This window comes from Nannobrachium achirus, assembly GCF_963921795.1.
Source record: "Nannobrachium achirus genome assembly, chromosome: 24".
Classification (NCBI taxonomy): Eukaryota; Metazoa; Chordata; class Actinopteri; order Myctophiformes; family Myctophidae; genus Nannobrachium; species Nannobrachium achirus.
This window is the reverse complement of record NC_137831.1, coordinates 41,107,095-41,121,414: the sequence shown is the minus strand read 5'-3', so window position 1 is coordinate 41,121,414 and position 14,320 is coordinate 41,107,095. Positions and strand designations below refer to the sequence as shown.

Here is a 14,320-nt window from a genome sequence, read left to right as displayed (position 1 = left end):
AAATTAGGCCAAACCTGGAACAAATTGCAATAGTAGCAAACTAAACTGATTTTGTATCCTCAATATGTCCTTATTGAGGGAAAAAAAAGTCCCAAGGAATCCCACCGGGGCAAAGTTTTGAAAACGACCTATCTACCTTCACTTACTATACACTACAATATAAAGGAAAAAATGACTGAAAAAAAATCTGCTTTAAGTGGGATGTGAGGGGTCAAACTAGGGGTTTTTAATTATTCTGAATCCATTGCAAGCATTTGTTTTGCACGAAAAACATTCCTTGGGCCAGAAATGGCCACTCAAAACGTCAATTTTCATCAATTTTCATCAATTTTCAGTCTTTTGGGGTCCATTTTTAGCCCAAGGAATGTTTTTCATGCAAAACAAATGCTTGCAATGGATTCAGAATAATTAAAAACACCTAGTTTGACCCCTCATATCCCACTTAAAGCAGATTTTTTTTCAGTCATTTTTTCCGTTATATTGTAGTGTATAGTAATTGAAGGTAGGTAGGTCGTTTTCAAAACTTTGCCCCGGTGGGATTCCTTGGGACTTTTTTTCCCTCACTAAGGACATAATGAGGATACAAAATCAGTTGAGTTTGCTACTATTGCAATTTGTCTGAGGTCTAACCCTAAAATGACTGGACTATTTGGTGTAAAGGGGAAAAAGAGCAGACTAAGTACAGAGTGAAAGGTCAAGTTTATTATGTATTGACAGTTCAAGTGGTTAAATATCTGAAAACACAAATTGACATGAATCCAAAATACACTGATGATTGTGCTGTCAAACAATGAAACTATATGGAATCTATGAACAGGTTGTGAGGGTCCCTGCTTCATCTCTCTCTCAACTAAGGGGTCCTTGGCCTGAAAACGTTGAAGACCCCTGGTTTATGTCCTTTGTACGAGGCATTCTTGTACTTCTGCTTCTGTGGACATAAATAAACATTTCAAATGTGTGCGTGCGTGCGTGCTCACCGTGTTGAGGCAGTGGAGCATAGAGAGTGGGGCGAGCTGGGAGTGCTCCAGGAGGACATTGTAGGCCAGGTCCAGGTGCTGTAGGGACGACAGCTGCTCCACCCCTACACCACGAGACAGTAACCCAGACGTTTAACATAAATGCATGTAATGCAGAGCACAGCTTCCATCCACTGAAACGGCGTGTTTTCTAAACCCACCAGGATTGAGTTAAGACCCGCCTCGCGGAAGCGCCCCTCTCAATAATCTTGATGAAAGTGCGTATGAACGTTAGTGCTGCTCGCTCAAGTGCAAAGCAATACTGTACCTACGCAGCATAATACGCCCAAAGCCATATCCAAACTATAACAATTTAACTGATAATTAGTAAGAGTTTTTATTTTGAGCACAGTAGTGACAAATTAATAGCTTTCTCAGTAAGTTTTTCTCTTTAGCAGATTATTTTGAGCACTGTAGGGACATATTAATAGCTGTGCATTCTAGGTCTGACTTTATCCACCCTCCATGTGTCCGGCAAGGATTTCAGCCACTCCTGGAAGTCCTCGCGTTTCCGCGAGGCGGGTCTTAACTCAATCCTGGTGGGTTTAGGAAACACGCACTGAAACTACTGTGTGCTTTGTTCTATGTGCCAATCAGTCCATCTACAACCTCACAACGCATCGCATTATAAGGTTGTAGATTAGCAATGTTTGCCTATTATAACATGCCCAGAATAGGGGACACTAGTATGTGGTTAAAGGAGGACTTGGCTGATATTTGTCAAACGTTCTACTGTGTGGTGGAATTCAGATCAATCAATAATCAATGAGAAACAGAGGAGACAAGACAATGTATTAGGTGGTGGTGGTGGTCAAGTTTATGTAACATGATGTCATGAACAGAAGTACAGTTATCACTCTGGTAAGTGGTAAAGTAGTTCTGCCAAGAATAATGGTAAGATGCTATGAGTTATACTGTGTGGCTCCAATGCCTCTGGGACGAGCTGTACCATAACAAGATAGGCTTTACCAAAACAATCGTTACTGAGGCTTACTGAAGGCCTTTCGACTCCTAACTATCAAGTATTAGCATCATCATAAAGACCTAGATATTCAATGAACACTCCTCATGTTCTCATTGATTATTGATTGATCTGAATTCCACCACAACTGCAAGGAAGATATGTGAAAATATGACGCCATGCTTCATGGTGCGTTGGTTCTGTGTGTCCATGCTGTAAAATGCCAGCTGTTCTATTGTAAAATGACATGCTTTGACAATGAAACGTTTTACAATTATAATTTAACCAGAGTGACCAAATGCAAGATCGGAGTCGATGGCATGAGCCCTCTTGTCAAGATGAAACCATTTATTGCTGCATTACATTTGGCGATTAAGCCCTGGCCAGAACGACATGTGAAAGCATCACATGTCTGTGTGCTTAATTAGACCGCGTAGATCAGGGGTCTTCAACAGGGGGTCCGGGTCCCCTAGGGGGTCCTCAGAGTTACTACAGGGGGTCCTCCAAATCTTTCAAATTTTCTCCAATTGTATATTAACCATCTTGAATCCTAGTGTCCATATTCTGATAACTTTAGCCAAAAATAGCAGATCTACAAGCTCACAACGCCTCGCGCTGCAAGGCATTGTGAGCTTGTAGATCGGCTATTTTTGGCAAAGACGTTTGGTGTAGAGGGGAAAAAGAGCAGACCAAGTACAGAGTGAAAGGTCAAGTTTAGTGAGTATTGACGGTTCAAGTGGTTAAATATCTGAAAACACAAATTGACATGAATCCAAAATACACTGATGATTGTGCTGTCAAACAATGAAACTATATGGAATCTATGAACAGGTTGTGGGGGTCCCTGCTTCATCTCTCTCTCAACTAAGGGGTCCTTAGCCTGAAAACGTTGAAGACCCCTGGCGTAGATTAGCATTGTGGCCAAATGTGACTGCCTGAACTACCGTGATGCTCCAGTCAACAACTGATAGGGTAAACGGTCATGTAAACGTACTGCAAAGTAACTAGGATACCAGGTAAACGTCAAACCTAGCATCTGTCTAAACAACGTGTTCTGTAAAAGTCATTCTAGCATTCATAAACAAGAAGGTCTGTAACCCTGGATGACCGGGTGGCAGTGTTACTTTTGTCAACTAAGACTAAAAGACTAAAAGACAACAAGATTTTGATATTTTGTCGATAAGACTAGAATAGACTAAAAGAATTAAGACTAAGACTAAGACTATAATTTGTGTTATTCAAAAGACTAAGACTAAGACTAAATCTAAGTCTAAGACTAATGGCTGTAAAAATTAACACTGATATGTAACTGCAATGAAATGAAAGCCAAATACATCTTTTATGTATGGTTTATTTTGACCAAGTAACAGGCAGTAGAAGACAATGACTTGTTCAGAATGATTATATTTAGCCTACAAGATCGTAAAAACGAAGACTAAAAGTGTAAGACTAATCCCAAAAGACTAAGACTAAAATGTTTTGATATTTAGTCAACTAAGACTAGACTAGACAAAAACTATTTCAGAAGACTAAGACTAAATGGTGTGTGTGTGTGTGTGTGTGTGTGTGTGTGTGTGTGTGTGTGTGTGTGTGCGTGTGTGCGTGCGTGTGTGCGTGCGTGCCTGCCTGTGTCTCACCATTGATGGTATCCAGCTCATTGTACCTGAGGATCAACGTGAGAAGCTTAAACCTGGCGCTCAGGCTGAGCGTTGGCGCCCTCTGGAGGCAGTTATAACCCAAGTTGAGATGTTCCAGCTCGCTCAGGGGCTGAGCCAAGACAGAGAGAGAGAGAGAGAGAGAGAGAGAGAGAGAGAGAGAGAGAGAGAGAGAGAGAGAGAGAGAGAGAGAGAGAGAGAGAGAGTGTGTGTGCGCGTGTGTGCGAGAAAGAGAGGAGAGAGATGGAATGAAAAGAATGGACAAAGGAATGAAAAATAAACAGATATTCAAATGTACTTCCAATGAAAGTAATTTCTTGCGTTTGAATTGTCGTCACACATTGTCTGACCAAGACAGACGCTCTGGCTCCCCCCGTTTCCAAACAGTGGCGTCAGTTCAGAAAAAGCTAAGGTATGGCAACATGACTGGTGTCTTGCACGTGCGCGAAGCCCAGTCATGTTGCCATACCTTAGCAACAGGCATGATACATTTATTTTAAGAAGTTTTTCCCCCCCGTTTCTAAGGATTCTTTGGCTGGATATGGCAGCCTGGAACGGTTGTTCAAGTGCAGCTAAACTTGTAGTAAACGTGCCACAATTAACAATAATGAATTGCACCTGTGTAGCTGACCTGCGGAACCTGGGAATATACCATTTTGTCAAGATGAGGAGAATATAATTATAATACCTTGTTAAAGTGACCATTTTGTTACATTTTGCATTTGTAGTTATTTTACTGTAATTTAACAACATAATAACCAGCACAGATAGACAAAGAGACATTCATGGATTTATATTTAAATTAAAAGTAACTTTTATTTTCCCCCCTGGACCCAGGGTATGGCAGCTGCATACCCCTGCCATACCCAATTGACGCCCCTGTTTCCAAATGCGCCCATCTAACCAACTGCATAGTTTTCAGAGTTATCCAATTTACCAGTTTCCAACATCCGTTTCTGCTGTGTAGTGATGTGCAGTATACGAGTCAGTCATACAGGGAAACAAAATAGTAATTGTCCAACTTTCAACACTAATTCAGAGACTCCTTATTTGTCTAAATGGTTTCAGCTCTGTCTGAAGAGGTGTTCCGCTATTCCAGCGGAAGTTTTTTTCCCCCAGTTAAAGCAGAATTTCTACAGCAGGGGTCTTCAACAGGGTGTCCGGGACCCCTAGGGGGTCCTCAGAGTTACTACAGGGGGTCCTCCAAAACTTCCAATCTTTTTTATATGAACAACTTGAACCCTAGTGTCCATATTCCTGGAACTGTAGCCGAAATCTAGAAATCTAGAAATCTAGCCACAGATCTACAAAGCTCACAACAACGCCTCGCGCTGCGAGGCGTTGTGAGCTTTCAGGCGTTAGCCTGAAAACGTTGAAGACCTCTGCTCAACAGACTGTCTCTGGGGTATTTAAAGGTTTTGGAAGAGACAAGCTCACTTGAGAGACTACTGATCAAGTAAAAAGAAAATGCTCCCAAAGTGAGATGAGTGAAATTGTGAAATTAACCAACCACTTCAGCCCCATATGGGAAGCCGGCTTCCCATAACCAGTCACATAACTGTTTTTGTTCTGTTATTGGTCAATAAATCAAGATAGACAAAATCAAATTACAATTTCAATGTTGATTCTGCTCCAGTGGCCCTACAGCACATAATCAACTGCCATTGTATTGCATCCATGCATTACTCATATTACATTATTATTACACATTAGTTTTACTTGTTTTTATCATTTTTCACCCTATACTTTTACATTACTAATATTACAGCACTACTGTCACTAAAACATCTGTAGAGTTTACATAGTTTGAAATATATTCATAAGATTTTGCCTATCAGTTGATGACACCTTGGTGAACAATTTCTCTATTCACTATATATGTCTCCAATGAGGTCTTTTTCACTATTCAGAATGCACATTTTCCATAGGCGGAGGTCTTTTTCAATCCTCTTTTCCCTAGTAATTGATCTCATTACAATTTGGTAAGAGAAATGTGATGTTTTACACTGCATTTGTGAATTTTCAGGGATTAGCTTACATTTGGTGGGTCAAGAGCAGGGCAGGAATTCTATGGAGGCCATGAAGGCCATGGCCACCGTTGCCCCTCAGTTTGGCCTTGTGCCCCTCAAAACAATGGCATGACCTGAGGACACAGTGGCCTTAATGCCCCAGCTGACTGTTCCACTTTCTCCTCTGTCTCTTTCGTATCTAGATGTAGACAGTAGACACCAGTGTCTCTTTCTTGTCATGTAGACACCGGTGTCTCTTTCTTGTCATGTAGACACCAGTGTCTCTTTCTTGTCATGTAGACACCAGTGTCTCTTTCTTGTCATGTAGACACCGGTGTCTCTTTCTTGTCATGTAGACACCAGTGTCTCTTTCTTGTCATGTAGACACCAGTGTCTCTTTCTTGTCATGTAGACACCGGTGTCTCTTTCTTGTCATGTAGACACCAGTGTCTCTTTCTTGTCATGTAGACACCAGTGTTCTTTCTTGTCATGTAGACACCAGTGTCTCTTTCTTGTCATGTAGACACCGGTGTCTCTTTCTTGTCATGTAGACACCGGTGTCTCTTTCTTGTCATGTAGACACCAGTGTCTCTTTCTTGTCATGTAGACACCGGTGTCTCTTTCTTGTCATGTAGACACCAGTGTCTCTTTCTTGTCATCGTAGACACCAGTGTTCTTTGTTGAGATTCTGAAATCTTAACTCCCCCTGGTCCCCATCTTTAAACCAATCCAGTAACTTTGATTGGAGCCGATCTGAGCATGGATCAGATTGTAAATATCATAATTTATCTATCTAACTGCAGATTAGGTTATCATACCTAACCCAAAACATTCAACAAATTATTTCAATGGACTAAAATCTGTTTTTTATTTGATGGCCTTCCTGCCCTGGCATTTGGCCTTTGTGCCCTCTAAAAAATAGACAACATCAAAGGCCAAGTGGCCTTGCCCCTAAAATGAAGAAATTCCAGGCCTGGTCAAGAGTAGCCACAATCTCTGTAGTTTTGTGTCCATAACTGTTCCAATTTGGGCATGCATTTTAGGCGGATTTTTCCCCTGGACCCCCATGGGGTTCAAGTGGTTAAAACCCTGACCCCATCCTACCTTCAGGAACTCGGCACACTCCTGGATCTTGTTGTGGCTCAGATCCAAAGACCTCAGGACATTCAGTAAAGTCTGCAAGTAAAAAAGGAGAGAAACTTCTTACCCAGTTTAAAATGAATGAAAGAATGAATGGATGGATGGATGGATGGATGGATGGATGGATGGATGGATGGATGGATGGATGGATGGATGGATGGATGGATGGATGGATGGATGGATGGATGGATGGATGGATGGATGGATGGATGGATGGATGGATGGATGGATGGATGGATGGATGGATAGATGAATATCTTGGGTGGATTGATGGATGGATGCCAGTACAAGTAGGTACTGTCTTCAACAGGGGGTCCGGGACCCCTAGGGGGTCCTCAGAGTTACTACAGGGGGTCCTTCAAATCTTTGTTTGATAGAAAATTATTTTCTCAGTTTTTATATTAACCACTTGAACCCTAATGTCCATATTCTGAGAACTTTAGCCAAAAATAGCAGATCTACAAGCTCACAACGCCTCGGCAAAGAGGTTTGGTGTAGAGGGGAAAAAAGAGCACACTAAGTACAGAGTGAAAGGTCAAGATTTTTAAGAATTGCCGGTTCAAGTGGTTAAATATCTCAAAACACAAATTGACATAACTCCAAAATACGCTGATGATTGTGCTGTCAAACGAAGAAAGTATATGGACTCTGGGGGTCCCTGCTTCATCTCTCTCTCAGCTAAGGGGTCCTTGGCCTGTAAACGTTGAAGACCCCTGCTGTAGAAGATGACAGATAAGAGAGATAGTTGAACTAATGGATGGACGGTGCGTGTGTGTGTCTGCCAAATAGCGCCACCCCTCATGCATTTCATAGTGACCAAGGGCCTTCGGGCAAAAGTGAAAGTGGGGTGAAAGTTATATAGCGGCTATAGCTGATAATCTATACATACTTTTCTCAGTGAATCTGTGTGGCTACACCAACATTGTTCTTGTGAGGCAATTCTGCACTTTTAGTGCTGAAACAATATTTATAAAGTTAGTTCTTTCCGTTTGGGCAAGGGTGGTGGGCGGTCGCCATGCACGCTAGTCAACGCGGTCGTGGGCGCAGGGGTGTTGCACCAAATTCTGGGCCCTGGGTACGAGGATTCGCTTCAATTATTTTGTGCTTTAACCATTGGAAAATAGCAGATATACAAGCTCACAGCGCGGCACCGAGTGCCGCGCTGCGAGCTTGTAGATCTGCTACTTTTGAAAAATCGTGAAAACGTGTGCAAGTCTTTGAATATTTCAAATCTGCCACTTTTTTGAAAAAAACATATGTTTCTATGTCAGTGGTGCTCAAACGTTTTCACGTGAAGGGCCCCCCAAATTATATGTATTTGAACATGGGCCCCCATCTAAAGATATTTAGTTCCAGGGACCCCCAGAAGCAAAATTTGAGTTACAAATGTTTGCTTAAAAAATACATATATTCAAAGATTTAGACACATTTTCACAGCTTTTCAGCGCAGCCCCCGCACTATGAGCTTGTACATCTGCTATTTTTCAATAGCTAAAGTCCAAAATAATGTACTTGGGCCCTAGTAACTCAGTCCCACTTTCCCCCCCACCTTGTGACGTCCCTGGTCGTGGGCGGGTTGTCAGCGAGGGTATTGATGCTATCCAGATTTGACCTAAAACTGTTTCAGCTTCGCCAATGAACACCAGATTTATGCAGCTTTGTTAACAAACTGCAGTTACTTTAGTCTAAATATTGCACAGGGCGGCCACAATGTTGTTGGACTGTTGTTTTGGAATCTACTTGAACCCAGACACTTATTGCAGCTTTTAAGTTTGTTATGGTTAAGGAGGTCGTGGAAAGGGATATGGAATGAATTGACGTCAATGCAACGACCCCAAAGGTTTACAAATCCAGTGCACGGTACTAATTTACCAGATGTTGTTGTTGATGAGGACAGTAGAGATTGGTACTTACCATGATGCTTAAAGGGACTACACACCATGAATTTCACATTTTTCATTTTTTTTCTTGTTTTTTGGTCTTCCCAGTGTCTCTTCCAGCCCCCAAAAAAACATTCATTAACTCTAAGCCTTGCCTTTCATTTCAGTGATTTTCTGAATGGTCGTGTCTGAACGGTACTCTTTTGAAATCGGCCCCTTGCTTATGTCACAGGGGTCTCGTTTCCTATTGGGACCCATCGAGAAGGGGGGCGGTACTTTTTGGGAGGCTATATTCTATTGAGACTATATGAGTTGTAACCATGAGGTAAAGTGGTAGTAAAATTGGAACGATACAGAGAAGATTACGATTGACTCTACATGGTTCTCATCGTGGTTCTCTAATATTCTCTGTATCGTTCCAATTTTAGCCCAAAGACAGCGCCCTGTTGCCAACAAAGGGCATTTTGGTATTGCATCTGAAACGGCTTGGAATTAGAGACAGACAGAATATGAAATTTCAATATCCCAGTGGTTGTTTAGGCTAAAACCTGTATAAAACCGTATTATAGACCAATATTTATATAAAATATATATTTTGAAAAGCATGGTGGGGCCCCTTTAAGTACCAATGTCTTAAGGATGCTATTATACAGCTTGGTAACAAATGTAAGCCCTGAGATGTACTAGCGTCATGTCCAGGGGGTGTACTTGTAGTACACCAAGCTGCCTCACGCTGTAGAATCTGGAGATAGGCTCCTGCAGATTGCAAGAATAGCCAAGCCAAAAGCTAATTTGTGCATCTGCTAATCTTTGTGTTCAAGAACCTCTTGTTAACGCAAATAAAGTAGACTAAATATATTGACAATTTCGTCAACAAAATAAAAACTAGACTAAAACGTTAGGGTGGGACTAGTGGAGAAGAGAGTCATTTTATGTTTGGTTGCTCTCAGGTGTTGCGTGCTGAAAATAGCCGATCTACAAGCTCACAACACGTCGCAGACCAAGTGTAAAAATCAGTCATTACGATGCCATCAAGGCCTGCCAAAATAAATTTTAGTTGACTAAATCAACTGTAAATTTAGTCACCTACCTGTATAAACGTATGATATTTAGTCGACTAAAATTAGACTAAAACTAATACTTTTCAGGTGCCTAAATTATGACTAAAACGAAATGACATTTTATTCAAAAGACTATGACTAAAACTAAATCAAAATGTGCTGTCAAAAATAACATTGGTGTGTGTGTCTCTCACCAGTGACTGGTCAAGGCAGACAATATAGTTGTAGCTGAAGTTGAGAGAGTGTAGCTCCAGCCAAGGCAGTGCAGAGCTCAGGTCACCACCGCAAAGAGACAACAGCTCCTGGAATGAAAGCACACACACAGGGGCGTCACAAGGGGTAGGAAAGTGGGACTGAGTTACTAGGGCCCAAGGTGGAGGGGCCCTAGTAACTTTAGCTATTGAAAAATAGCAGATATACAAGCTCACAGCGCGGCACCGAGTGCCGCGCTGCGAGCTTGTAGCTCTGCTATTTTTTGAAAAGTCCTGAAAATGTGTGCAAATCTTTGAATATATGTATTTTTTAAGTGAACATTTGTAACTCAAATTTTGCTTCTGGGGGGGGGGTCCCTGGAACTCAATATTTTGAGATGGGGGGGGGTCCTTCACATGAAAAAGTTTGAGCATCACTGACATGGAAACATAGGTTTCTTGGCACACATTTTCACGATTTTTCAAAAATAGCAGATCTACAAGCTCGCAGCGCGGCACTCGGTGCCGCGCTGTGAGCTTGTATATCTGCTATTTTTCAATAGTTAACATTCATGGGGGGCCCCTCAGTGAATCCTTGTACCCAGGGCCCAGGATTTGGTGTGACGCCCCTGGCACACACACAGGTCCAAATAAACACTACTACTTAGCCTTTATCGTCTCTTTATTGTAGACAATTACACACGCACGCACGCCACGTACGTACGCACGCACGCACACAGGACAATACCTCCAGGGAAGTGAGGCTTTTTGAGCAGGTGAAGACCTCCAGTTGAGAGTAGACTCCTCTGAGGCCCTCCAGGCAGTGGGGAGGGATACGCTTCAACTACAGACAGACAGACAGACAGACAGACAGACAGACAGACAGGGAAAAAAAGACACAAACAAACAAAGAAAGACCAGGGGTTGACACTAAGGTCTCAGAGGCACTTGCCTGTCGGGCAAGTACAGGTCATGTTCTACTTGCCCAAAGGTCATATGCCCACTTGCCCGGAAAGTAAATTGTCCATTATAAAATGATACGTACTGTACGATTTTAATTACCACTCTAATTACCACTCAATTTAACTCTTATTTCTTTATTTTCTGGGGCTGTGCGATGAAAAATGTCATACTGTACCTCAGTACTTCCAAATCCAAATGACTACATAACTATGATTGAATATGTCTATGGTTTTCTACTTTCATAAGTGTAGCAACAGAAAAAAACAGCACATTATAGGTAAACAGTGCTCTTATTTCACATTCCACAGACCAGAAGACAGAGCGCTCTGGCCACGTTCAGGTGTTTAGACAGATATCTCATGTTTTGTTTATAGACGGTCGCATCCCCTCTCAAATGAGCACTTGCCCGGTCGGGCAACCTGAAAGCAAACTCCACCTTCCCGAAGGTTTTATTTACCTGCCGGGGGCAGGTGGGCAAGCCTTAGTGTCAATGCCTGAAGACAGTTAGGAAGACCACATACAGTATTTCCAGTAATATACTGTATTAAAGGGATAGTTCACTTTAAAAAAATACTGTTGGACATTTTATCGTCTAATCAGGCTTTTATGAACACCCCGGACAGATATTAATTTGCTTCATTCAATATTTAGATATTTGATATACCATAAATGGTATCAGGCCCTCCTCCTCCAGGGCTGCTCCCCACACACACACATTGTAACTTCAAACTCCATTTTAACCATGATAGATTCATCAAAAACACCCCTCTTTTTTTCTGGTGACTCATACTACCCCTCCTAATACGTGAGCAGGCTGTGATCTTTCAATAACTTTTTTCATTTATTTTTAATGCGTTTTTATTGTATCTATCTTTTCCATTTTCCCAAAGAATTATTAAAAATAAATGAAAAAAGGTTATCAAAAAAACACGGCCTGCTCACGTATTAGGAGTGTAGTATGAGTCACTAGAAAACATAATGGGTGTTTTTAATGAATCTATCATGGTTAAAATGGAGTTTGAAGTTACAATGGGTGTGTATGGAGCCCTCATCCTGGAGGAGGACTGATAACATTTACATCAAATATCTAAATATTGAATCAAGCAAATTAAAATCTGTTCAGGGTGTTCATAAAAGCTTGATTAGACAATCAAATGCCCAAAAGTTTTTTTGAAAGTGAAATATCCCTTTAAGAGAATTTGACGACAGCTGTCCAGTAGTTCTGACATATTATGATATAATAACAATAATCATGATCATAATAATACCTCCAAACACTTGAGAGACTTGAACGGGAAGATCTTCACCACCGACTGAAGCCTTTCACCCGGTGGGTTGATGAGCTGGGGTTAAAAGAATCAAGTCACACACACTTTAAACTCAAACACCAACTTTACGACACTTGAAATACTAAAACACAAAAGCAACATCACACCTAGGGGTGGGCGATATGGAAAATACAATATCACAATATTTTTCCAAGCTGTATCACGATACACGATCTTATCACGATTCTTTTTCATGTTGGTTACTTAACAGTACAAACACCTGACAAGGTAACAAAAACTAAAAGAAAAAGGAGTAACAGACCATTTAGACCAGTGGTCCTCAAAGTGGGGTCCAGGGACTCTCTGGGTTCCTTTCGGTCTAAAATTGACCCTTACAAGTATGTAACTCTGACAGTGTACAAATTAAACCAAATGGACCCTTACGGGTGCATTTGGTTTCATTTGTTCGATATATACGATATCTCTGAAAAGGCTTATCGTAGGACACTTTGTCTCGTCTCAACGATATTATCACCATATCGCTATGGCTGTCAAAATTATTACATAATCGTCTAATCGCAATTATTTGACATAATCAAAAATAGTGGAAATAGCAGATCTGCAAGCTCACAACATGAGTTGTGAGCTTGTAGATCGGCTATTTCCACTATCAATGTTCTTTTTTAAGTATAAAGTTGTCAAATATGTCAGTGATTTCTTTGTATATTCAAGTTATGTGTCATAATTGTGCAATTTCAAAGCCTACTGTAAAAGCCAAACAGAAATGTAATTGTCAGCGACAAAAACACAATTAAATCGCTAAACGCAATTATTTGGCTGACAATTAATCGTCATGTTAAATGTCATAATGGTGACCGTGACAGCCCTACCCACCTTGAGCGAGACGGTCTTCTGCAGCATGTCGAAGAGGAACTGCAGCTGCAGCAGTGACACCGTGTCCCCCGGGTGGGAGGACTGGGCCAGGAATCCGTGCTGCTGGCTGCGGGACAGCAGATGCTGCTCAAACAGCCGGGTCATCTGCTGCAGGCCGGACGCCTCCAGGGTCAACGTGCTGCTGCCCGCCAGTACCGTGTCACCTGGGGGAGGGAGGTATGATTCAGTGTTGTTGTTTTTTTTTTTTTTTTTTTTTTTTTTTTTTAATATTTTTTATCCCACGATTTTGCAACCCATTTTCACCCAGTGCCTATTGCCTAAGCCGGGGGTCAGCAACCCGTGGCTCTCGAGCCACATGCGGCTCTTTAGCGCCATCCTAGTGGCTCCCTGGAGCTTTTTCAAAAATGTATGAAAATGGAAAAAGATATGGAAGAGATGGAACGATTTCTTTTATCGTCACTTTTGGGCAGAAACCTCGTATCTCCAAGTTTCAAATTAAAGCCCTAAAGCCCTGCTTCATCATACAAGACTGACGCACAAAAGTAGTGAAAACAGCCGATCTACAAGCACACAACGCCTCGCGGTGCGAGGCGTTGTGTGCTTGTAGATCGGCTGTTTTCACTACAGTAGTTTAGTTCATTTTTTAAATGATAAATACAAAATGAAGTTTTGGACGTACAAGGTTTCCACCCGACAACGACGATATATAAGACTTTTATAATTTTTTGCGGCTCCAGACAGATTTTTTTTTTTTTTTTTGGTCCAATATGGCTCTTTCAACATTTTGGGTTGCCGACCCCTGGCCTAAGCTGTAATCCTGGGCTCTGCTCTCCCTCTGCCGCGCCTGGGGAGACAACGGACTGACCTCATGCTTCCTTCAATGCATGAGTAGTTCAAGTTGTTTCTTTTCACCTGACAGGGGGGATTTCCCCGGGATGGACGTAGCGCGTGGAAGGAACACGTTATTCCAACCAGTTCCTTTCAGGATTCAGGCACCCCGGCTGGCCAGGGGGAGGCATTATTGAGACCAGGATTACTGCATGTTTTTGTGAGGGTATCAACCCTAGGAGACACGGGGAGAACATGCAAACTCCACACAGAAAGGCCCTATCGCCGACCCCACCTAGGGTGTGGGCGCTGATGACGCGGAGGGAGAAACACGCCCCCAGCACCCACAGCGTCCCCCGGCGGGAATCAAACCCAGGACCTTCTAGCTGTGAGGCGAAGCGCTAACCACTGCGCCACCGTGCCCCAGGATTCAGTATTGTTTTTGACAGCAAAT

The 14,320-nt window shown here is 42.1% G+C and overlaps 1 protein-coding gene across 1 annotated transcript in view; it reads right to left on the bottom strand.

The window, feature by feature from the left end:
• Positions 1–14,320, bottom strand: part of stk11ip (serine/threonine kinase 11 interacting protein) — a 117,419-nt gene that overhangs the window by 99,560 nt on the left and 3,539 nt on the right. The window contains exons 3-9 of the mRNA XM_080720561.1: positions 13,039–13,241; positions 12,145–12,219; positions 10,662–10,757; positions 9,917–10,024; positions 6,746–6,817; positions 3,615–3,744; positions 978–1,081 (exon numbers count right to left, since the gene is read on the bottom strand). Coding sequence (XP_080576687.1) covers positions 978–1,081; positions 3,615–3,744; positions 6,746–6,817; positions 9,917–10,024; positions 10,662–10,757; positions 12,145–12,219; positions 13,039–13,241 — 788 coding nt within the window. The remainder of the gene's footprint in view (positions 1–977; positions 1,082–3,614; positions 3,745–6,745; positions 6,818–9,916; positions 10,025–10,661; positions 10,758–12,144; positions 12,220–13,038; positions 13,242–14,320) is intronic.